Source organism: Centrocercus urophasianus, unplaced genomic scaffold, assembly GCF_019232065.1.
Source record: "Centrocercus urophasianus isolate 14NV4802_14NV808 unplaced genomic scaffold, USGS_Curo_1.0 seq_73, whole genome shotgun sequence".
Classification (NCBI taxonomy): Eukaryota; Metazoa; Chordata; class Aves; order Galliformes; family Phasianidae; genus Centrocercus; species Centrocercus urophasianus.
Window position 1 is genome coordinate 1777513 of NW_024885344.1, and position 25599 is coordinate 1803111.

The following is a 25599-nucleotide window of genomic DNA, read 5'->3' on the forward strand; positions in this document are numbered from 1 at the left end:
TCTCTTCTCTTCTCTTCTCTTCTCTTCTCTTCTCTTCTCTTCTCTTCCCTTCTCGCCACATTACTACTGCATAAACTCTGTTCCTTTTCCCTTTCTTAAATTTGACTCTGACAAACAGTTACACCACGAAGGAACAGGCAAAGGAAACAGCTGGAACTGTGACCAAAGGGCAAGGATGACTGATATTTCACACCTTTTTCTTTGGTTCATAAATCCAATTCCAGATTATAAGTGCTCATAACTGCCTACCTAAATTAATCACGGTCATAAATGTACATCATATCATATAGCAGTCAGGCTTAATGGATTGTCTTTTACCACCACAAAGCTGTTTCTCTCAGCTGTTTCACCACAAACATTAATCTCAACTTCTTAATCAACCTTCTTTCATATGAGGTCTCATGTTACAAATTCCTCTCTTAGGTCTCTCATTTAAAGCCTTCTTTCATTTCTGCAAGACTGTCCAGCTCAGAAATTATTGTATCAACTTACTGAATCGAGATTTGTAATTTGTGGTTGCTCAACCCATTCCAATGAGCTAAAAACCTGCAGCATGTTCATGCAAGACACAATTACCTACTCTGAGATGCCAAGCCTCTTTATGTTCCATTGATGTGAACAGAAAATGAAGAATTTGAAAAAAAAAACCAACCTGGCCAAAGCCAGGTTGGTTACCAAATAAAACTACAAGCATTAGCTTTCAGATTGGATGTGAAGCGATGCTGAAGTAGTGCCATCAGCTTCTGGAAAATTCCTTTAATAAGGAGGCAGGAAAAAAAAGGCAGGCTTTTGCTCATAATGTTTTATTGAAATTTTATCATGTTTTTAGCAGTGGACAGACACCTCGTGCTTTTCGGTTTCTTATAACTAACAGATTCAAGAAAGTACACAAAGTAGAAGATTTTCAATGGTTGCGTGCTGAAGATGGAACAAAAGGAAAAATATCCTAAGTCAAAGTCTTTTACTCAACACAGGTCAACTTCTAAAGCTTTTACAAATATTCTTATTACTTTCTTTAAAAGTGAGGCATCCTGCATTCAAAATTACAACTGGCATGCCATGACCTTGCCATGAGTAAAAGTCAATTACAACAGAGAAAAATCTTTTGGAAGTCCTTCTCTTACGCCTCTTTTTGCTTTTTCAAAAAATAAATCAGTGTAAGTCATAAGTCATTATAAGTACATTTGATAATGTAGAAATTGAACCCAGTGAGAGAAATTATTCTAAAACTTGTTCTCTGTAATTAAATCTGTCGTTTTGGTAAAGTACTACCAGGTACACATTAGAGTATATACTACTAAACTGTACTAAACACAGGGGGGCAATCCTTCCCTTTTACATCAGAGATTTAATGCAAGACAGCATGCAAAATACTGAAAACCCTTTTACTATCATTTGTGCATTTTTGTATTTGTTTGGAAGGTGAATTGCAGCTATAGGAGAGGATGCAGTCAATCAGAAAGGTTATTTCACCAACAGGCCATTCAATAGCAATAAACTGTTACCAAAGTGAGCAACATACTGGGTGTAGTAAACAGTGCCATATCTCATAAATTTTGCATGTATGGATATGCTTTGTGACAATGCATCCACAATCACCCTAGAGTTGAACTAACCTTCACATGGAAATAGTTGGCAAAGTAGTTTGCAAAATCATTCAACTGGAGCATCTCTGAAATATCTATAAAGCATACTGAAGATACTGGATAAAGTATGAAGTGTATAGCAATTATTCATGAAGGAACATTTTATGGCTTTATGGTTTGGTGGCTTTCAGAAAGTACCCTTGAAATATATTGCCAGCAAGTGATAAAATCACTAGCATAAGGTAGTATAGAAATTTTCTTGCTTCAGGTTGAACGACCTTTCCCAAATACATTCTGTAGATAGAACTTGTTTTAAAAATGGATTAATTTAGCAGTAGCAAGCATGACAACTTGTTCTAATAGAATATGCATTGTTAGTTTTCCCTTTTAGGAAGGTTTCATCTATGGGAGTGCATGTCTCTCTCCATAGGATCTATTCACACACTGATTTAATAACTGCTTTCCCTTCCTGCCCAGAACAGCCTGGGTTTCTATCACAAGTGGTTTATGTTATCTCTTAAATTCAGTTTGCAGCACTTTTGATCTAAGTACCCCCACCATGTACGGGATTTATACACGTTTCATGTTAGGTAATCCGCATAACTAATCCTAATTTGGATGTACTTCTTTCAAAATGATGGACAATTGTGGATTTAATTTAAACCCTCTGACACTTACTTCTCAGTCTGGCGTGCGAGTGTTTGGCAAAATATTTTTGGACACGTCATCAGAAGAATTATCTGTTTGTACATACACATCAGTAGAGATATCCGTGAGTTAGAGATTTACATTTTCCAGTTGAACGTTAGAACGTTCTGTGAAATGCCTAATTTTCACCTGCTTTTTTGAGTTGAAAGACATTGCTCTTTGTTATGTCAAACTCCCATAATTTTCTTCTGAGCTTTTACAGATGTCTCCCTCCCATTTGTCACCTTCCTCTCAGCTGGTTGTGTTAAACCCATAAACTGCTCTATCTGTAGACCCTCTAATCTTTCCATCGTCTTTGTTTCCTTCGCTGGGATTCCTTTCAATCTGTGATTTTTAACACTTTTTGGTACATACAACTGTGAGTCATTCAAGTTTAGACAGAGTTATGAATGTTAACCTCCATAGGTAATACAGCTCTGAAAGGCATTATATATATTACACTATAAAATTATCCCAAACTGCAGATAGATACCTTTATGTAAACATTATGGGTATAACGCTAATAAAAGCCACAGAATCAAATCCCAGCCCTCTGAAATCACAGGGATTCTTCTCATCATCATCAACGTGGTCAACATTACTATGTAGATTTTTTTACAGTGGAGTCAGCCTTCTGTTTTGTAATCTATCATTTTCAGTCAATTTGCCAGTCCAAAATTGAGTTTGCGTGCAATATATTTATAATGCAGGGACACAAATACTCTGAAAGACTCATTCGCGAGTCTCTTTGCCAAAATCTGATAGAAAGGAAATTTATCTGACTGCAGAATTAAATTTCTAGCTCTTGCCTTCATCCCATTGAGATTTACAAAAGAAAAACAGGAAACCAATCAAGTTCTTCACATGAATAGCAGTAGACAGTTCTGACAGTCTGGCATGCATAGCTTCTCTCTCCCTTGCCCTCAAAAACATATTTCACTTCACTACAAGATTTCCTAAGTCAACAGCAACTTAGGAATTAACTTGAATTAACTTGGATTTCTTTTGTTCTTCTGTTCTTGTGATGTCTCTGCTACATCAGTGAATCTGTAATCATTGTAGTCTGATTCTTCTTTCTTTATATCTTCCTTCTTTTAACATTTGAATCTTTTTCTTTTCTTCTCTTTTTTTTTTCCCCTTTCCAGAATTTGCAACTATGGTGGCTGAATCATAAAGGCTTTAAGCAATGCAAACCCTCCACCCATCCTTCACTGCCCAATTGCAACCACCTCCCGCTGACTGCTTTGGCTCCTGTTCTATTTATTTATGTTATTTTATACTCAGCTCTGTTCTCTGCAATCCTGCAACTCTGTAACTGTGCTGAAAGACACTGTTAAAATAATAAAGGTCACATCAATCTGGGCTCCACTCTCTCTCACTATCACTTGTTTCTTATTTCATGTAGTTTTGGCAGACGTTGAGTGAAAATTTTCTTTATTTTATTTATTTATTGCTGACACCCCTGCTTCTTTGGGATAATTATTTGGGATAAAACTTGCACAAAATGAGTCATTCAGTTCAGGCTCTGAATTGTGGCAGAACTGACTGCATTATTTTTAAGCCATAGATGGATGCATACTCATAGCCTGGAAAATCACTAGCAATGGCAATCACCCAACTTCATTTGGCAGTTTGTTCTTCTGACTTAATCAGTTGTTATAGCTAAAATGAATTTCCTACATGTTAACCTACATCTTCTTAATGCATTCCGGTGACTGCTAAACTATTTGTATAGTTTGCTAAATCTGCCTCATGCAGGGGGATTTTAAGATTTGACAAGAGTATCAGTAGTTGCTCATCATGCACAGGGATAACTTTGTAAAGTGTTGAAGTGTGATCACTTTTGAAACACAGGGTATATTTATTAGCAGTGTTATACAAGTACCTGGGACAGAAAGGATGCATTACTCAAAAGAGACAACATTATGTATGTGAGGAAAGAAGCATCAAGATTTGGCTGTGATGCTAATGCTGACATTCCCGCTGTTAAACTGGAGTATCAAATACGTTTATATTAAAAAGTGTATCTTCTACAACTATCAAAAACAGTGAACATCTTTCTTAGAGTTACATTTAGGAAACTGAGATTCAGACTACAGAAGCAAGTAGCCAACAGTAAGGCTATGACAGAGCAAAGAACCAAACGCTTCTTTCCCAAATCTTTGTCAGTAACTTTGAAACAAATCTACTGCTTTTTTTTTTTGTTTTGTTTTTAAATAAAAGTTTAGAGTGGAAATAAATCACTTTTAGACAACATTTCTCCCACATTGTGACAGAACATTGATTAACACCTCAATTAACAGGAAAGGTATCTTCCATTTCTTGATTCCAAACTACTCCCTGCAGCAATAATATCTCAATCCACTCTGATTATCATTAATCTCATATTAAAAAAAAAAAAAAAGGTTAAGATTGAAACTATCACCACCACGTTGTACAGAGCTCCATTCTCTGCCACAGCAATTGCTGATGCTACTTGCAAACCCAATAAACACTCCCTAAGTCCATCCTAGGTTTTCCCTCTACAGTCACTTACAAGGAAGACTTTTTGCTGAAGCTGCTGTTCACCCAAAAGAAATCCTCTAGTTTTGCACAATGTATATACGGATCTGAAAAATGTATTGATTTTTAAGTATCCAAATAAAGCAAATGAAAATGTACTGCAACGAAGAGAGATGGTTTATTTATTTTTTTTCTCGGCAGCTGCTGACCTCAAGTGGTAATGAGGCGTAATTGCAAAAGTACAGAGGCCCACAGAAAAAAATGTTAGTCCCACGAACACAGAAGCATCCCGAATAAAGATCCATTTAATCAAAGAAATACCATAAAAATCGTTATACAGCCAAAGGCTTTTATGTTCTCTGTCTGTCTTACATTTTAATACATCTTTGTGTGTGATTAAAAAAGCCTGTAATTTTATCCAGGACTTTGCCAAAAAAAAAAAAAAAAAAAAAAAAAAAAAAAGGCACAATAGAACAAATGGCAAATAATGAATCTACCAAGTTATTTACAGCACTCTATTGGAAATAAAGCAAGTTAAAGTAACTTTCATTGAGATATTTTACTGGTATAAAAGCCTGAAGACTCCAGTGATTCCTACATCAGTCTGTTTTCACACTAGTCCCTCAATCACCCCTGAACAAGCATCACTTAGGGTCTAATCAGCCTATATTTTTCCATTGGATAAGATTAAAAGAACTATCCTTTTACCTTCAGACAGAAAGAGTTACAATCAGAATACCACTTACAATACATTCAGAGACTTCCAACATAGCACCTTCACTTTTCATGGTAGACAGTACTTGATATTCTAAACAAGAACCAACATCTCACTATCCACACCTTTCGTTAGTTTGTGCAAGTACGCAGCCAGCATACCTGGGTCATCTACCCACACCATCAGAACTCTCAAACTCTGCTTTAAATCATTATTCTTAACTGGATTTCAAATTCAGCATTCAAACTTCAGCATTTTATGCCTTTAGCAGTAGAGGAAAAAAAAATACAGGTGTCTAAAAAAACCCACGTTGTCCTGTGATGTACAATTTCGTATAGAAAGATGTGTTAATTTGCACAGAAATTAAGCTTCTCTGAGAAACATCTACCTTAATTTTCTTTACTGGCATTATCATCTTTGTTATGAATATTAAATCCTCTGCAGTTTATTTTACCCCCCAGTTGTAACGCAGCAGAAGTTACCAAGCAAACAAACAAACATAGCAACAATTTCATCATCACATCAAAGATAAAATCTTAAATAAGCAACACACGTCCCTTCATCAGGTATAAAACCAGTGGCTTGAAACAAGACTCAACTGGATGATTTAAGATAAGAAAATTACTTTTACCCATACAAAGAAGATACTACTTGTTCATATTGATATTATATATTGCTAGAAAAGAAACTGAGATCTCTCTCAGGTGCAGCTCAAAAGGAAGAAGCAGATCCCCAAGTCATAGGCAAAATATGATTTCCTGACAAAGGACAAAACATCCAACAAAGAAGATCTACACTAACAGATCATCATCAACTCTTAACATTTCTAAGATCGCTGTCTGCCAGTACCAAATCTTTAACCAACAAACACATAATTGTTTATGCTTTACAAGGTCCTGCCAAGCTTTTAATAGAGTTTCATGGATCAGCAATTTCCCACATGCCTTATTTTTGGAACCAATGGACTGGAGGCCATAACACCTGTTCGTTCTGCAAAAACTGAGGTAGAATTTATATTTACAGTCTATCCACCGGTCACGAGCGTATCACTGCCTAACGTCCCATGAATGCCATCACTCTTCAGTTCATTGAAGAAAAGCTTTCTCATTTGCTTCTTTTGCCTCCTCTGACTTTGCATCTTCGAGTGAAGAGTAAGGACACTTTCCCCCAGATTCTAAATACTTTTGAACACTGGAAATGCATTCACACTCTCCAGCAACACCACTTGAACAAAGCCTCTAAGCATCGACAATATTCCATCTGAAACAGTTAATGCTGTTCTTGCTATGGAATTAAAAATTACATAATTTTGCAGGTTTTTTTTTTTAAATAAGTTTTGCCTCAACCAAACAATTCAACACTGAAGAGTGCAAATTTACACGAGGTTTCCTGAAGACACAAATTAGCCCACAGGATTTATACCAACGAGCGTAAAGCACAAAAGAAGTTCATTTGAATCTAAAATCCCAGGTGGGGATTTATGCTGTCAGCAGATAAAGAAAACAATTTTATTTATAAATTAGTTGCGAATGAAAGAGAAATTTCAGAGCATAAATCAAACTATCAAAATCAAGCTGTGATTAAAGTTTTTGCTGACATTTTTGTAAGAATGTCAAAGATGCAAGACTGTAGACTTCAGTACATGCAAGTCATTGGAACACCTCCCCTAGGTCCTGGCCTCTCTCATTGCTCAGTGTGTGCGAATGTGAATTGCTGCACAAACTCACCTTCATTCAGAAAGAATATTTTGGCAGATTCTCTTTCCCAAAGAGAAACACTCTTTAGAAATTCCACTCCTAAAACAGCTTCTCAATTAAATAAGTGAGAGCAAAGCAAAATGCTTCTGAAGGAGGTTAGCTGTGATAATGAGCGATCAGTTGTCAAAACCTTCCCACACTGTAGGATCTCCTACTGTGGGACAATTACTTCACATGGGAGGAGGTACATTTCTGGTTACTGCTCTCCTACTTAATAAAGTGACAAAGCTTGACAAAGCTTGGTATACATCTAAACACAAAAATTAATATAAATGCAAATAGTAGAGTCGCTTCTCCAGCTGCCAAATAAATAGAAGGAACTGCAATAGCTGCAAGAATATAGTGATACAAAAACAAAAGGATCTAAATAAAAACACTGGAAGGTACTTAATTAGGCAATATATCATGTAGCTAGAAAAGATTTTTTTTCATAAACTTGTTTGGTCTCCCATCTAGGAAAATCTAAGAGAAAGGATCTTGTCAGTGCCTGAATGAGAATGGCCAACTCATAATACTACAGGTTTTAATTCTAGGGGATACTCATCTTGAGCCATTAACAGCTCACCTACAAAAATACAGATGGTTTCACTCTAAGTGGTACCACGCTGGCATTAAAAAACAGATGCTCAAGCTGCCAACTGGAAAGAATACAGTAACTATCTGCTGATTCCAACTTTGCCACTTCAGAGCTTGAGCTGGAGAAAGTGAGGTCAAATGTCTAATAGGCACTAGATGGACAGGCCATGGGTTGCTGAAAAGCCAAATAATTTAGAACCATCTTTCTGTTTCGGAAATGTTGCCTGGAAGGGTACTTTGTGAATTTCAATGATTAGCTAACTTCATTTTCCAGTAGCTCCATAATGCAATGCTGTTTTAAAAATGTATCATTATATATGAAAATAGAAAGGTAAGAGTAAATTATCAAGCACTTATTACTGCTCTAATATAGAGACAAATTAGAATAATGTGGCTTTGCTAATTTTAGGCTTCCTTCTGTAAATGAATGAAGATTTGCTGTCTTAAAACATTTGCATTCCATCCCCCTTTAAAGTAATTTTCAATTTTGCTGGATACAGCACAACTGCATCCACTCTTTCAGCTGCAACGGGTTGTTGAAATTGAGCTATTGCCCAGCACCTGCTCTTAGTCAGACAGCTCAAATCAGAGGTTAGGGGAAAAAATAAAGATTTTATGTAATTGTAATGCAAGTCTCCTTTCAGCTTTGCTGCAGTCAGTGTTCAATTATGTTCTGTAACAATCTCCATTACTAGAGCCAGTGTTTTTCTGTTCCTTCCTGCATGCATTAACTCTCTTGTTTGCACGTGATAGCCTCCTTAGCAAAGCAGAGGAGTCTTAAGAGACATTTATCCATAAATTTAATGATCCTACATCTTTTTCTTTGCCTGCTGAGGATCCTGGCGTTCAAGTGTATTTTCATTTTGAATGCTCCAAAGGAAGATAACCGGTATAATGTAAGTTATTTCTCAACGAAGGCCTAATAGGTCAAAATTAGCCTAAAATTTCACCTAGTCTACTGAGTACAAACAACAGAGCAGGTTAACAATGAAGGGCTCCCCATGTAATTTTTTTTGTATGCTATTTTTACAAGCACGAGATCCTACTCATTCAGAATTTTTATTAGCTCACTCTGTGGCCAAGTTGTTTAAGACTTCGTCAGAAGCAGGATCCACATCTGTAGGAGAAAAGTGATGAAGAGTTCATCTAGCAAGGCTTGACAGCAAATGGGAAGGAAGTAGCTGGTGTGAGCATCTACTGGGAATTAAGGAGGGGGATTTTTGCTTTTAATATTAGAGAGCTAGAAATTCATGGCGAGAGAAAGCTGTAACATAGAGGCCAGAGGGTGAACAACATAGAAATTTGGGATTTGGGGAGATAAAAATCCAGAGCAGGTGATTAGAGTGAGGATTTGAATAACTTGGAGAAGGAGAGGTTTTATTATATTATCAACACATTATCATAAATTGACCTTGAAAAGAAAGGACAAACATAGGATGGAAAAGTTTGTGCCTAAATAATAACCTTTTAGACAAGCGGAGATGGTAGAAAACAGCAAGATGCAGACTCCTCATTTCTTTTAGGAGTCTCAAGTATTTCTTTTTTCTGCCTCCCATGAAAGCTGTGGTCACATGGCTGATTCTCAGCTGTCAGGAAAGGCCAAAAAATTCTAACAGTCACGGTGGCAGAGAAAATCCTGAAAATTCAAACCCTAAAAACTTAGGAACAGTATAAAAAAAAACCATCACCACTTACTTTTTATAAAACTAATTATCTGGATGCAGACTGTCTTATAGTTTTAATATAAGAGGTAGTACTAGTGTAAAGCCAGCAGTTGCTTTTTAAGCACTGACAGCAGCCAGAGATCCAAAAAAAAAAAATTTTCCAGCTGATCAGCTGATACCATGACCATCATCACCACATAACAAATGGCACCATGAAATTATGGGTAGCACAACCAAAGACGTCACACATTCTTATATTCTGTATCTTACAGCCCCTTCCCCACAACGCAGAAGCAAATTCAGCGTTGCTTAGGAGCACAAGAGTGGCTGCTCCAATAAGAGCATACTCAGAGCTGGGAAAGGTGCAGGCCTCATGCAAGGACACACTAAATCCTTAGTCCCAACAAATAAACCACTACTAAGAAATCTATATTACATGAAGACTTCTGCATGAGGCTTCAGATTCCAAATCAGCTATCCATGTCTAATGCTTTGGGCTATACTGCTAAAAACTGCATAAAGATTAGGATTCTCTTCCCAGTATTTTTCCTAGCCTTACTATTTTTCAGTGCAATCTGACACTAAACTGTGACTCTGATTTTCCTATTTACTATATGCAAGAGCAAACAAATAAGAAAGAATCAAGCTGGAATTTTTCCAGGCATATTCAGAATAATTATTCCAAGTAACTCTCCTTATCTTTGTCCTTGTGGATTTGAACACATCCTTGAGAAATCTGTCCCTCATTCCATATTCATCAGAATAGAGGACAAAACAGTTAAAACCAGCATGCTCAAACCGAGTCTATAACCTTGCAGAGACATGTACTCTACGTATAATAATTTACCACTTTCTTATTGATGCTACAACCACCATTCATTCCTAACTTCCACTTTCCCAGTGTAGTACATCAGAAAGAAATGGCAGATTTGCCAGATCGGTCAGAAGTGCTGCTGTAGCTGCCAAAAAATCCTTTGGCTGATTCCACCATTTCATAATCATCTTCAATTTCAGTGCAGAGTCTCATCCAAAAAGCCTTCATGTCTCGGTCCCTACCACAAAAGAGAAAGATCAGAAGACCTGTTATCAACAGCAATATAGAAAGCATCCATATCCATACTTCTGTGCTAATAGTCTCACTTTGAATAAAAGAAACAAAAAGCAATCTTGAGGGATCCCCCCCTCGCTTCTTGCAGTTTTCAGAGCTCTCCAGACATATCACTAAATATTCATAGTTAACGTCGTGAGGATGCATACAGATTAAGAGCCACATGAACTCTGAATACTCATCAATTTTCAATTTTCAAGGTTTTTCTTACTCTGTTTTCTTACTCTGTTTTGTCATATTGTTTTTTTAGTAACGTAAGATTTAAAAAGGAACTGATGATACAGTTTGTATTTAAGCAAGTTCTTACCTAAAGATCTACTAATTCCTTTCACCAGCATTAATGCCCTCCTGAGAAGCATTGCTGACTCCTAGAATAGCTACATCAAAAACATCAGTCCATTCAAGACACAGGCTGTAACCTGCTCAACCCAGAACATACCCCAAATCTTTGAATCTGAAATACAAAACCAAGTCCTAGGAATATTACTGAGTTCTGCCTCACCAGAATCACTTTTGAACAGGCACATGTTGTGAAGGACATAACAAAGGGAATAGTTAAGCATCCCACAGACACACAAACCATTTATCAGTCTAAAGATCACATCACCTTCGTTTAATCCTTACTGCAAAGCCCTACTTCGCCTTGCTGTTGCCATTCTTTGCCACTCCTGCTGGAGCCACAGTACTATCTGGAACCTGATGAACTGTGAGCCCCACATGCTGTTTATTTGCTGCTTCGTGACCATTGCCTAAAGAAACGTGATTTCAAATTTCATGGTCCTGCAGCTGCCAGGGCAACTTATCCTGCTCGTATTAGGCAAGGGGCATTTCTGACTTGATAAAGAAATGAAATGGGTGAGTAAAGGAGTGCTCTATTTCTCTTTAGCTGCTAAGTACAGGATTTAACCTAATCAACACTTCTCTGGGGTAAGAACCTCATCCTGTGCTGTGGTTTTTGGTGTTTTGCTTTGTGTTATGTTTGGCTTGGTTTTTTTTCAAGCCTGCAGGGTTTCTTTCCCCCTCCCTCTTCATGTGTTCAAGATGAGAGAAGCTTCAGTGAGCACAGCTACCGGTACTCCAATTTATTCAGCAGCAACCCCTGTGGACTGCTAACAGCAGAATGCAATTTTGCTTGGATTATAAGGTGTAGATAAGTAATTCCATCCTTAATCTATCACTGTCAGTGCAGACAAGGGAAGGACTTTTACCTAGGAGAAATCAGGCAGAGGAAAAAATATATATAATGTATGGGGTAAAAGGACAGCTGAAATAAAGCAAGGATACAAGTGCATGCAGAGGGAAGCAGGAAAAGAAGAAATGAGACAAAGGACCAGGGTGCTAGAAGAAAAGTAAAGAATGTGATGAAGGATCTAGCCAGGTTCAAAGCAGAAATTCTCAATAGCAATGACAATTCCACTTCTGGCATAATCTATGCCTTCTATTAAACATCCCCAGAGTGAAATGGTAGAGATGTTTGAGACCTTGGTAAATGCTGATGGATAGTACTTTACATTTACATTATAGACATGATCAATAAATCTCAAGTACATCATAACAAAGCCTCAAAGCCTTCACATACAAACCTGTCAGTAAACTGGGACAATATTACAAATAGACAAGGATAATACAAAGGTTGCACAAATAGAACAGAATCACAGAACAGAAGGGGTTGGAAAGGAACTCTGGAGATCATCTAGTCCAAACCCCCGCTAAAAGTAGGTTCTGTGGAGCACATTGCAGAAGAAAGCTTCCAGGCAGGTTTTTAATATATCCAGAGACGGTTTTAAGTTGAAGGAGGGAAGATTTAGGTTGGCTATCGGGAGGAAGTCCTTCACCAAGAGAGTGGTGAGATGCTGGAACAGGCTGCCCAGAGAGGCTGTGGATGCCCCGTCCCTGGAGGTGTTCAAGGCCAGGTTGGATGGGGCCTTGGGCAGTCTGGTCTAGTATTAGATATGGAGGTTGGCAGCCCTGCATGCAGCTGGGGGGTTGGAGATTCACACTGTTGAGGTCCCTTCCAACCTGAACCATTTTGTAATTCTCTGAGACTCCACAACCTTGCTGAACAGCGTGTTCCAGTGCTCTGTAACCCACAAAGTAAAAAAAAAAAAAACCCACATTCTCATGTTCACACAGAACCTCCCATACTTCAGTTTGTGCAAGCTGCCCCTTGTCTTGTTGTGGAGCATCACTAAAACAGCCTGGCCCCATTCACTTAACTCCCACCCATTAGAGATTTCTAAGCACTGATATGTTCTCCCCTCAGCCTTATCTTTTCCAGGCTGAACAGACTCAGGGTTCTCAGCCTGGAAGCCAGAGAGGGACACAACATCAGGAACTGGTATTTATATGATGGTTTTTTTGGAGGAGGCTTGCAGAAGGTTATTCCTCCTAGATGTAGGACTCTACACTTGTTCCTGTCGAACCTCATCAGGTTCCTTCCTCCCTGCCCAACTCTCAGCCCGTGCAGTTCTCGCTGAATGGCACCACAGCCTTCTGGCGTGTAAACGAAGACGCAATAACACTCCCACCCCCGGCGTCCATTAACTACAACAGACGACTCCGCACCGGACCACCAAGCGCATGAGCAGAGCAGCCCGAGCTCTCCGGCCGCCCGTCAGGCGCATGCGCAGGAAAAGATCCCGCCATGCGTGTGAGTGTGAGCGCTTGTGCCTGGAAGATGCCATTGCTTGGAAAGGAGATAGGTGTAAGACAGAGGCTTTTCTACCTCACTCTCGCTTGTCTTTTCGCTTCTGAGTGCTTCCAAACTCCTATTCTGTAGACTTTTGCCCACAGCTTTATTATTTTCTACCCTTTTCCAAGTGAGTTAATTTTGGCTACGCGGTACTGTCCCCTGTGCTCTGCCCAATGACAAGTCGGTTCCCCATACGCAGGTAGTTGCTGGGCAGACAACATCCCGCGTAGCCATCCGTCCCACAGAGGCACCGCCTTCCGAGCGGTCTGCCCCGCCTCAGCCACAAGAAGGGCCGGGACCACGATTTGAGTGACAGGACGCTCTGAGGGCGGGCAAAGACACCGCAGCCAATAGTCATTCCTGCTAGCCTTGACGAGCAGAGCTCGCAGCCAACCGGGTTTAGCGCGCCGGAGGAAGGCGGGGCGCCCCGTTGCTAGGGCCGCGCTGTTGCTAGGGCCGCGGCAGAGCGCGGTGGCGGCTGCCGCCGCCTTCCCGACCCGCTACCTCCGCCTCCGCCTTTCTCGGGCCGGGGTGATGGTGAAGCTCTCCGCCAAGTGCCTGCTGGCAGGTGAGTCTGGCTTCCTCAGCGAGGCGGGAGCTCTGGGAGGGCGGGCCCTGCGGCCTGGCAGATCGGCAGGGCGGCATCCCCGGGGGATGGGGCGGTGGTTACCGCCTCCCCTGTTCGCGTGGGAGGGCGTGAAGCGCGGTGCGATCGGCTGGGGAAGGGCAGGGTCCGGAGCGAGTGGGTGTGGGAGGATGGGGGATGAGGGGAAGGGCGAAGAGAGCCTGCTTCACGAAGGCTTCTTTTTCCGCACGTGAACTGGAGGTTAATCTGAGGGGGGGGGAGGGGAAGTGAGGCGAAGACGGAGCTTTATTCAGTCAGGATGGATTAGAGGTGCTGAGAGCGAATTCAGCCGGCCTTCCTGCAGCAGCAGGAAGGAAAGGCTCACCGTTGAGCCCGTGGTATCAGCCAGGAGCACAGAACCAGAACGCCTTGCAGTGCAGACAGCTCTCCGCTTAACTCTTTGCTCCAAATGTGTTTTCTTCCATCCAGAATTAAATCTTCGTGGTTTTGTTTTGTTTTGTTTTTGTTTTTGCTTTTTGCTTGGAAGCAGGTAACTTGTCAGCTTGCACAAAGCCAAGTGCAAGCTTTGGCAAATGCAAAAGAGCGTTTCTCCCTGCTGCCCCCGTTGACAGTTACCATGGACAACATGAATGCCTTAACCATCTTCAAGATTTGCACATCACTTCCCGTTTGGAAGTTTCCAGGTCGCAATATAGGTTTTCTTTAATCAGCCGCCCAGGCTGATTCCATGACACTCCTGAACTCACACAGGTTTTCTTTGTGTGACTCAGTTATGTTCTTAATCCCTACTGGGTTTGAAGCTGCCCTTTCGGTTCTGTTCACAATGCAAACAACAGAAAGGCTCTGTTCTGTGTCCGCTTGTAGTGCTCCTAAGTACTAGGATAGTATGTGTATCTTGTTGAAAATAAGGAATTAATGCAGCAGACCAAGCAAAATAACTTCTTTCTTCCAGGAGAGACGACTATAATGAAATAGATGTAAGAGGCGAGAAACCGCAACCTAGAGAGAACAAGAGAATGCAATTACATTGGTAGAAGCAAAAACATGTGAGGTAGATCAAGAAACTCTTGTGTACCTAAGGAAATGATTGTGAGGAATAGAATGGCTGACAGTATTGGGAGCTGCACCGAGGTCAAGAGAACAACAGAGGGGAAAAGACTTTTGTTAGTAGAGGAGAGGCTATTAACTTGACAATAGAAAGCGATTCCTGTGTTATCTCAAGGGTAATTTACAGACACAGACCAAGATTGGAGCTTACTTTGGAGACACCATGAAAGGGTTTTCTTTGTAAAAAAAAGATACTTGTCGGTAGCAGGCATTTTAGAGACATGCAACAGTTTCTGGCAGAATAACAGAAATATGGGTGGAATAAATTCTGTGGGATGCAGTATTTGCAGATGAGACCAGACTAAACGGAAAATGCAAGGAAACTTATTTTGAGAAAGAAGTGCAATGATGTAATGGGCAAAGAAAACGGCAAAGAAGAAGAAAAGAGGAGGGGAAAAAAAAGCTGAGGCTGTCAAATAAAAGAAAGGAACACATTAGGTAAGAATTTGCACCGAGTGTTGAAAATAAAGAAGCCTGCACAGTTTGTAGCAGTGTGTGCTTCTCTATCTTATTTTACAAAGACAGACTTAATTATCTATTGAAATACAGAATAGCTTCCACTCAGAACAGAGTGTTGTCTTCAGCACAAGCTTGAACTGATCAGGGAACAAACAAGCTGATTTACCAGATTTTCCTGTCTAAATATTATGAACCCAACTCAGCTCAAAGTAAGCAAGCATGCTAAAAACGTTTAAACAAGAACTGCTTTGGTTGATGCATCTGGGAGCAATTGTTAGTATCCAAAGTCCTCTTCTCTGAAATATCATGTGAGGAGATAACTTCCCAATCTCCTTCAAAACACCATCTATGAAGTTCTAATAGGGCAAAATGTACCCCTTTCTGAGTTTTATTACCAGTATAGCATAGAAGGTTTGTGTTCTCAGCTTGACTGTCACGAGTGTTCTTTTCAGGACAGAAAAAAGCTAGAACACTGAGATAGTTAATTCCTGGGTTTTGTCTCTTTTGAACTATCCAGGCTGCTGAAAGGATATGTGAAGAGAAGATAAGCTCCCGGAGAACATTAAGTTAAGTCTGTTTTGCAAGGACTGCGATCTGTTTCGTGGAATGATTTGGGCTTACGTGAATTCTGCAGTTCTCTACCGTCCCTTTAGGTCCTGCAGAACATTGTAACAGCAGGCCAAAGGGGCAGATACTTGCCCAAAGTGTTATGCAAGTGACACCAGTAAATCTTTGTTCTAGAGGAGCAAAAATGAAAGCCCTTTAGTTTGCTTTCCATACAGGGATGAATCAGCAGGCTTCCTCTCCAGCCAAGTGACATTTGCTTCTCTTATGCCCAGGATGCAACTAATGAGCCACCAGCAGCATTGAGTCAGCAAGAGCTGCTCACTTAGCAGGGTCAGCAAGAAGAGTTCATCGAGGAATGTTACCAGATTAAGCAGCTTTGTAGTATATGGAAGCCCTGCCTCTCCACTAAACTCATAACACTAACAAGGATTTGAATTTGTGGAAGTATGTATTTTAAGGAGAGATTTGTGGAAGTATATATTTTAAGGAGAGAAAAGAGCCTGTGAAGTTCAGTCTCCCTTATCATGTTGTCGGATTCTTTGTAACACCACTCCTGGAAAATGTGAGTTCTTAGGTAAAGGCTATAGGTTAGATTGCTAAACACAAATTCTAAAACAAACAGCAATTCAGCCCTGATATGGGAACTCTTTGCTATCGTTCACTGAGCAAAAACCTGATTTCAGCATCAATATGCATAATAACAATATTTATTTCATTACATGGGTAGTACGTTTCAGGTTATTTTGTGATAGTTACCTTGTCTGCATTCAGAGTTGCAGTATTCAACGTCTTGTGGCATAAGATAGGATCAGAACTGAGGGAAAATAAGATTCTTTAACATGAACTTTTTATCTTTGGTTTTGCAGGTGATCCAGCTGTGGGGAAGAGTGCTTTAGCCCAAATGTTCCGCAGTGATGGGGCTCATTTTCAGAAGAACTATACATTGGTAAGTGCAAGTTACACGACAAGCTCAATCTGCTATCCAGCAACTTTTTCTAAGTTACACGAGATAAATAAGAAGCCTTAGAACAAAGTAAATCATACGGTTTGTTGAGGCATTCAAGGTGGGTCTTACAGTTTTCTTCGTCCTGCACCTTAGAGTCTGAAGAGAAATGATTTAACGTTCTGTAAGTTTTTACATTATGTGGGTGCTGGTTTTGAAACAGTGGTGAGTAAATTAGTTAATTGTTATAATTTTCCTTCTGACCCAATATTTTCCTGAGCTTTTGTGGTCTGAGAGAGTTCCCTCCCTTAGGAAATACTCTATGGAAAAGCATCACTGAAGGAGAAAGCTCTTAATTCCAACTATTCAGTGTGCATGTGGACGTTGTGCTTATCACTATGCAAACATGAAGATGTTCTGCATAGCCCCAAGATAATTATAATCTGCAGAAACTGTTCCCAGATGAAGAGGATACAGTTTGCAGTCTTTCAGTGAGATAATCAATGGTGATGACTAATCAGAAGCAGGATAAAAATAAAAGTAAATATAAGTAAAGTAAAAAAAGGAAAATATGAGTGCGGGGGAATAAAAAAAAACCAACCCTATATTATGTTTATTCATTGAAATAAAGATGGAAACCAGAAGTTAGGGATAGGAATAGAACAAACAAACAAGCTACAAAGCAGAATGAGATAAAAGGTGGAAGAGGCACAAATAACCTCAGTCCCATATGTTAGCTGATCACATGGTTGGTGCAAAATGTTCCCAGACTGCTTTAGAGCAGCAGTGTGACAATGAATGCAGCCCTACAGATTTTAAGTAACACGCTAATATACAAACAGAGCTCTGAACACTGGTACTCTTTTTCCCATTTGAGCAAACCTACACAGCTGTGACACGTAAGGAGGACTATGTTACCAAAGCTATGAGGAGCGCTGCTGAGTTCCCAGCAGTCTGTCTGATGGGATTGTAATGATTTGCAAAAATTGCCTCAATCTGATGCATAGTTGGTATGCAGTTGGGAAGGCTCTTAAAAACTCTTCTGATCCCTCTTTTCCTGATTCTTCTTGACAGACAACGGGCATCGAACTGTTGGTGAAGGCTATATCAGTTCCGGAGACAAGTGATAGTGTGGTGAGTTTTCCTGTGACATAAATTGGTCAGAAAGAGACATCTGGAGCTCAAGCCTCCCTTTCCATCTCATTCCATTAGGGGATTGCACTGTATCTTTGTAAGGCCATTAACTTGCAGTAAGGAAGCGAGACTGGTCACGTGCAATTTCTTGTGCTTGCTCTTGTGAAAGGTTAGCTTCATCTTAAAATGTGTTTTACATAGTTGTGTCTGAAAGGACGTCTTAAACCAAAGCTGTCGCAAGCACTTTTTGCTTTCTGTTCTGTCCTTCAGGACAATCAGGTTTAGTTCATGTTGCTTAGAACTACGGAAGATAAAACTGTTCCTCTTCCTTAAATACCCTGCACTTCCACTGCTATAGTGTGGACACGTGTGTCATTTTATACAAATAGTGAAAATGAGCTTTTTACTGTCCCACTCTTCCCAGTGTTCTGTTTCCAGCAGAGGTAGAAACAAGGCCTAGAGCCTTGGAGCTAGTCCTTCTATCATTTATAGATGAAAAAAATAGCCAGTTCTTTTATCATACTGTCTGAAGATGGGGTATGCATAGTGCCAAGAAGCATGTCTCTCAGGGACACGAGACTGCCGTACTGAACAAAATGCAGGGATGACAAGTTGTGGTATCTACTTTCAAAACCTTCCTTTACATTGCTGTGTTCCTGGCAAGAACCTTCTTTCTGCTTCTGCTTTCAGGAATTCTTCATTTTTGACTCTGCAGGCAAAGATCTATTTTCTGAGATGCTGGAGAAACTGGTAAGTGTTATGTAACAGTCCTCTTCTTCCAAAGGATTGCTTTTGCTTTGAAGATCTGAACTCCTCAGTCTGACAGATATAGCAAACTTTGTCTTTAGTGTAAATGGGAGCATTTACCTCAGTTGCCAGTGCTTCCTGTTCTACCTTTCTGAAACTTATAAAAGTGCTAGAACAAAGACTTTTAAGAGGAAGGAAAGCAGATAATCCTTCAGTTTTCTTACAAAAGAACTAGGGATTTTTAACTGAGAGTAACTATGTGCTGTTGGTTAAAGTATTTCTGTTTCTCAGAAGTACATTGATTTTGCTGCTACTTCAGCAGTGATGTTTTTTGTTTTATAATGATATCTTGATACAACAGGACACGTTTTTGTCCTTGAGCATAACACTGCCATTCACTGTTGTGTGTGGTGTTTTTTTTCCTTCAGTCATTCCTGTCTTTTCTGGTACAGTTCTCCATTGTGCTATCTCACTTGAAAGGTAGAATCGGTTAATTGATATGAAGTTTCCCAAGACAGCTAAGTCAACCTAATACTGCTCTACAAGAGGCAGTTGCACTGTTGCCCTTGCACCAGGTCTGATTTGCAAGGGACCCCTTTGGAAGCTGACTCAGCTTCTCAAACTGGCAGAAAACCTTTCTAATTTTTTTCTCTAGGATTAATTTTGTGCTGATTGAGCATGAAGAATCAGCTTCCCTGGGAATAAGATGAGTGCCAGAGCTGTTACAAATAAAGGAGCAGGACCATAAAGACAGAAATGAAGAAGTAAAGCAAGACTGTATCACTCAGTGCCAGCTATCCATTTAATCAACTCAACAGAGATGTGTAACCTCAGCTCAGGCATAGGTTTCCTGTGTGTTAGGCTTTTTATTTTTATCTTAGCATCTGTGTTTGCCATGCAGATGCGGACTGGCTGTTGACCACATTGGTTTCATTAGAGCTGACAATGTTCCTTTCTTGCTGTGCAGTGGGAGCAACCAAATGTCCTGTGCCTTGTGTATGATGTCACTAATGAGCAATCTTTCAGCAACTGTGCCAAGTGGCTGGAAAAGCTGAGGGCACAAGCAGTTGGAATGCACATCCCAGGTAAGAAATGGATGATATTTTTGCTATCTGCACCCCTCTTGTGTGGTAGCAGTTGTTTCTGTTGAGCTGCAGTACAGAGCATTTATTTTAAAGCAGGTGCAGGCCTGGCTTCCTTCAACTCGCAGTGCAGATAAAGACGTGTATATATTTTAGATCATTCCTTAGTGGAAACTTTTTTAGATAGTCATGTTTTGTTATGCCTCACCTCCAACTTTTTCAGGTGCTTCAGCAATGTCCCAGAATTTACTGGTAACAAATCATCATTTCTGAGTTGTATTTCCTTTGTTTCTTTTTCTTTTCTGCAGGTGTCTTAGTGGGGAATAAAACAGATCTGGTTGGTCGTCGAGTTGTGGAACAGAAGCAAGCACAGGAATGGGCTGACAAACATGGCCTGGAATACTGTGAGATGTCTGTAGTGAGTATCTGCTCTTTTCACCATCTATAGAAGTGGGAATTTGTAAAGTTATCTTCTCTTTAGCTGAGGATAAATAACTGGGGGCTCATTTCCACTTATTTGTCCTCTAACTCACCCTCTGTTTTAGTCTGTCTTTTGTGAAGCTGTTTGAGCAGAAATAGTAAAATGCTTATTTCACCTGTCATTTACAATTTTCTTTTTACAGAAGGAGATGAAAAACTTTGAGGCCCCTTTCAACATCCTGGCAAAGTCATTCTACCAACTGTACAAAGAAAAAGTGGAAACCTTTCACTCACTAGCTTGAGGGCCGTGACTGGGATGACTTAACTTCAGAACTTCTTCTAGTGCCCAGAATCCTATGGATTGGAATACAGAGAGAGGAAAAAAGATGAGCTTTTTGCTTCTTCACAGTCATCTTCTGGTAATTCAAAATAAACTAGAAATAAGCGAATGGAAAGACATTATTTTGGAATTGCTACCTTAGCACCCCCTTCATGTCCTTTACCTCGGTTCTCTGCTCACTGAAAGTCGGTTAGATTGGAAGAGGAGGGAATAAAAGGGGGAGGGCAGAATGGAAATTGCCAGCTTTTTGCCTTGATAATAGTGCCTTGTCTCATGTCTGAACAAAATTCCTGCAAGGATGTAGAGATTTGGAGGAGGAGAGAAGAAGCTGACAGCATATTTTTCAGCTTAAGCAACCCAGCACTGGTACATACGTTGCAGGGCAGGACTGATTCAGCCCTACTACTTGCAAAGCATTTTCAGTAGAAAGTCTGTGGCCTGAAATGGACACGTAGTTGGATTGGATTTAGGTGTGTTTCTGGGAACACCTGGAGTTTGAGGCCTATTTTAACAGTGTTATTCGTATCAGTTCTAGGATTGATATAGTGATGGCTAACATCTCTTTGTAATGCCAAGAATTTGGTTTTCTTCAACGGGGCTCTTCCAGTGCCGGTCTGTCTTGCACCTGTGCCATTGTCACTTGGTAACGCAGTGCCCTCTGCTGGACCTGGGTCACAAAATTTCTGAAGCAGCTACCTCTGAAGCAAGAAGGACTTTGTACAGTCTCACCCAAATTGGCTTACCTGTAAAATGAAGTCATATGGTGAGAATATGTCTTTTATTCCAGGGGCAAGTCTAAAACTGAAATTGCCCTTCGTTCTTCATGCATTTGTTATTTTATTTGTTTCTGTGTCATTTTGCATCTTGTCAGCTAAACTTACAAACATCACGTTCACATCTTCTCATAGGTTTAGCTCTCCATCCCTTACTAGCATCAGTCACCTTTGTTGTTAAACTTTCCCTGCTTATCCTTGAATTTCAAAGTACAAGCCATGATTCTGATTTCAGTTGTGGAAACAGGACTCAGGTTGAAAGACAAACTAGCTAAGTTAATTTGATTCAGCCACGTATAAATTTTGTATCAGAAAGGGTAAAAGCCTGGGCAGAACACTGTGTGAGATGGTGACATTGCATATGTAAGAATTGCTAATACTTGCTAATGCAGTATATGAAAACATCCAGTTATGTACTGCCTTGCAGCTGGACCTAACATTAAAGAGTTCGAAACTGTAGCACTTCTCTTCTAGAACTATTTTGGCCTCTCTTGGGTAAGGAAAGCTAATTTCTGAGGAGAATAAACACTAAGGAGTTTTTCAGGCAAGCTTTTCAGGAATCTGTGTTTCAATGCTTTTATACGTATATTTTATAACCACTTTTATGCCCAGTGCTAGGAATATGACTGCAGATGTTGTAGCAGAGTTTATGAAGCACTTCAAGAAGCTGCAATAGCAGCTGGGCTCATTTCACTGGCAACACTATGTTGATGCTGGGAATTAGCTAGGGAGCATGAACACAAGCTAAAGAGGTTAAGCAGGCCCTGAGCTTTCTGGAAAAGAAAATAAATAGGCTTGTTGTTGTTTTGTTTTGTTTTTCACAAATCCACTTGGGGGGGGGGGGGGAAAGACATAGCTGGAAAAGCCTTTATTTGAAGAAAAGGAGGACTCCTCCTTGGGCTTAGGGTCACTAGACACAACTCACCTTTTTTGGCTTGGGTTACCTTGTTAATCCTGAGGGTGTCTGTTGATTTACATAGGCTGAATGGAAGTTTGCCTGCAGATGCTAGTACCCCTGACTATTAGGAATAAAAGTTGTTTTGGATGTTGAACTGATCTACAGAAGGTAGTTCATTTCCTCCTATTTTTATTGATGATGTGATTGCAACACAAGACTTCTTTTTTTTCATCTTGAAAATAGCCTGCCAGCTGTGCCTGTCCCCTGTGATGTGGTACTTGGGGGGAAGGGAGGGGAGTGAATGCCTTAGGAATGGGTGATGAAATGAATCCTGCATGATCTCTAACGGGTGAGTTCAATCTCTCTGCGCCAGAAAGATCTCCCGTAACTTCAAATAAACAGCCTAAATACACCAGTAAGATGAAGATTGGTGAACATTGTTTTATTAAATGAACACAAAAGCTGGAGGATCTCATTAAGGGAGTGCTGGTAGTGATTTGTGATTTATTGGGAAGCTGCTTTTGATAGGTTAGTGAAGAAAAATGCATCCCATGCAGGGAAAGATGTATTGCCAGAGAGAGGAAATGTGTAATCTAATTAGCTAGCAGTAGGGATTCACCCACTGCCCCTGTCCTTCATTCTGCAGGCCAAGACTAGAAATAGAAAAGAGGTTGTGTCTAAAGCACATAGCCCACCTTGCTGTTTCCATTACTGTCTCCATCATTCTAATGCATTTTAAAAGCAGAATATATTCTCCTTTCTAGCTAACAGGCTATATAATAGCAGCGTGATGCAGGTGATGCTATTTTCCTAGCTTATTTGTGACCTTGGTTATAGAGACTAATATGAAGGGTGAATGGAGACCATGGGAGTCAGATACAACCAGGCTGTGGAAAAGTTTTGTCTATAAAGTGAGGATGCTTGTTTGCTGCTTAGCCTTTGCATCTCCCTGAATTACGGGTGCTGTGGAGGACAGGGGGAGGAAAGCAGAAAGTATGTCTGCTGGCCATTGTTGTCTTCTTACAGCTCCTCTACTTTGTCCAGCTATGCAGTGCTGTAGGTGTTACAAGGATAGATAATGGCAGGACAAGGGGAAGTGGTTTTAAGTTGAAGGAGGGAAGATTTAAGTTGGATTTTGGGGAAGTTCTTTACCAAGAGAGTGATGAGGTGCTGGCACAGGCTGCCCATAGAGGCTGTGGATGAACAACCCTAGAGGTATTCAAGGCCAGATTGGATAGGGCCTCGGGCAGCCTGGTCTAGTATTAGATATGGAGGTTGGCAGCCCTGCATGCAGCTGGGGGGTTAGAACTTCATGATCCTTGAGGTCCCTTCCAACCCAGGCCATTCTGTGATTCTGTGTGTTCAGCATGCGTGCTGACAACACAGAAGAACCCTAATTCAGCCAGAACTGAAATTTCAAAAGACAGGAGAGGAAACAAGCAGGCCTTTAACCAGGCCTTTAACCATCTTTAAGAAGTGTGTAGTCCTTTTTCCTGCTTGTTTTTTTTTTGTTGTTGTTGTTGTTTTTTTGTTTTGTTTTGTTTTTTGATTGGGGGAAAAAAGCTGTCTTTTCTCCTCAGAGTTCCTCCTGACCTTTCCTTTGGTCCTCATTTCTCATTTTTTTTACTGGAAAAAAAAATAAAAAAAGTTTACATAGAAACCTTTTTACACTTGTGCCTAGCTCTGTGTGGTATGGTACATCACCATTTAAAAAAAATTGTTGTTGTTTTATAACTTCTTCATTGGCTATTTCCAAGACTATAACACATTGTCTTAGGGAAATAAATGGATGAACAGAAATGGAATTTTAGTCAAGTTGTCTCTGAAGAGTGAACCTCATAAACTGACTGACGTTCTGAAATTTTACTGGAAATTCATTTTTGTAAAGTTGTCTAATGAAGGTTGCTTTCATAGTTTTGTTTTGTCTTGCCAGACATGTTCTACCATGGAGTGAAATGCAGGATATAAAACTCCAGAAAGATCAATCCTTGTTGTAGGATTTAATAAGAACTTCAAAGTTGATCATACAGTGATAATTTCTGTTCAATCTTAACAATGGAATGGTCACTGCTGTTCATAATAAAGCAACACATATACTGAAATGGGGCTGTCAGAACAATTTCTTCTAGAGATCTGTTCATTTTACAGACTTGAAACAAGAAAGGACATCTTTTAGAAAACTGATCTGATAAAGGATACTATTTGGTCCAGAGTTATTTCTGATATAACATCAGTGACTTAAAGGGCTGGATTTAGTTAGTTATGCCAATTGACTCCCCTGGGTAAGCTTCATTTCTTTACCTTCTATACATCTTGGACCAATCTGACCTGATAGCAAAAGACACATGATGTTGTTGAAAATGAAATACTGCCTTGGGGCAGAAGGATAAACTGTGGCCTCCTGAGGTCTTCCCAGCAATACTTTCTATAATTCTATTAGATTAAGTGGGGAAAGAAGTAGTGAGGAAAGCATAAAACAGGCTAAGTCATAAACTAGCAATTAAAGTGGGAGCTGGGCCGGGCTACAGCAGAAAATGTACAATCTATCCCAATTAAGAGCTGTATCTCAAGAGAAACCAGGAGCCTGATGCAGGTGCTGACAGCAGGGAAAACACTGCATTTCTGTTCTGTAGGCAGCAAATGCTTTCTACTGGTGCTTACCCAGATCCACGGGGGTCCGTACCCTGCTCAGGACTGTGCTCTGCTTTTAATAATTACTGTATCTATGATATTCAGCTGACAGCTGCTTGCAGTTGTTTTCTCATCTGCCTGTATAAAGCCAGCGGTCTGATGGCAGATCTCTGTTAGTAGAAGGAAGATGTGTCTGTTCTTGACACCATCTGTTATGGGACCCCTCCCTCTCTCCCGGAGTTCACAGTCTTTCTTTTTCCATTTCATCTCCACTTCTTCATGGAGAATAGCTACCACTGCTTGTTTTTAGCAAGTCATTTTTCGATCTTGTAGATGATACTCTGTGATCCTGGGGCTAAGAGGCTTCTAGGACCTTCTGCAGCAGAGGTGGATTGCTAGCAGGAAATATTCAAGGGCCATGTTGGCCCCCTCAGCGTTTCTCATAGCCTGAGGGCAAATCATCTCTCTGCTTCTCGCATCCTATTTTCTCCTCCTGCTGTCATCTTGCCTTGAGAACAATGTCTTCTGAGCCACTTGCCCTTGGCTCTGTTGACCTGGAACAGCAAGGCTTGGGGGAGGGAGAAAGAAGAGAGCATCTCAGTCTCCAGTCCTTTCAGGTGTTGTG

At 40.3% G+C, this 25599-nt stretch overlaps 2 protein-coding genes across 7 annotated transcripts in view; both read left to right on the top strand.

Moving 5' to 3' along the window:
- PVALB (parvalbumin) overlaps positions 1-5060 on the top strand; it is a 9880-nt gene extending 4820 nt beyond the window's left edge. For 2 of the 5 annotated variants that reach the window (XM_042838039.1, XM_042838035.1), the window contains one exon: positions 830-4918. In XM_042838039.1, the coding sequence (XP_042693973.1) occupies positions 830-867 (38 nt within the window). In that variant the 3' untranslated portion in view covers positions 868-4918. Of the gene's footprint in view, positions 1-829; positions 4919-4976 lie in introns of those variants that run through there. The other 3 variants (XM_042838038.1, XM_042838037.1, XM_042838036.1) reach the window with 3 other exon arrangements.
- An 8704-nt stretch (positions 5061-13764) lies between these two features.
- On the top strand, positions 13765-22284 carry IFT27 (intraflagellar transport 27). 2 transcript variants are annotated; one of them, XM_042838011.1, is made up of 7 exons: positions 13765-13855; positions 16873-16952; positions 18024-18083; positions 18774-18833; positions 19798-19915; positions 20221-20330; positions 20536-22284. In XM_042838011.1, exons 1-7 carry the CDS (start codon positions 13822-13824, stop codon positions 20632-20634), a joined length of 561 nt encoding a protein of 186 aa, XP_042693945.1. In that variant the 5' UTR covers positions 13765-13821; the 3' UTR covers positions 20635-22284. The 2 variants fall into 2 exon arrangements, with proteins under 2 accessions (XP_042693945.1, XP_042693946.1); XM_042838012.1 differs by lacking the exon at positions 13765-13855 and adding an exon at positions 16430-16450.
- The last annotated feature ends 3315 nt before the right edge of the window (positions 22285-25599 follow it).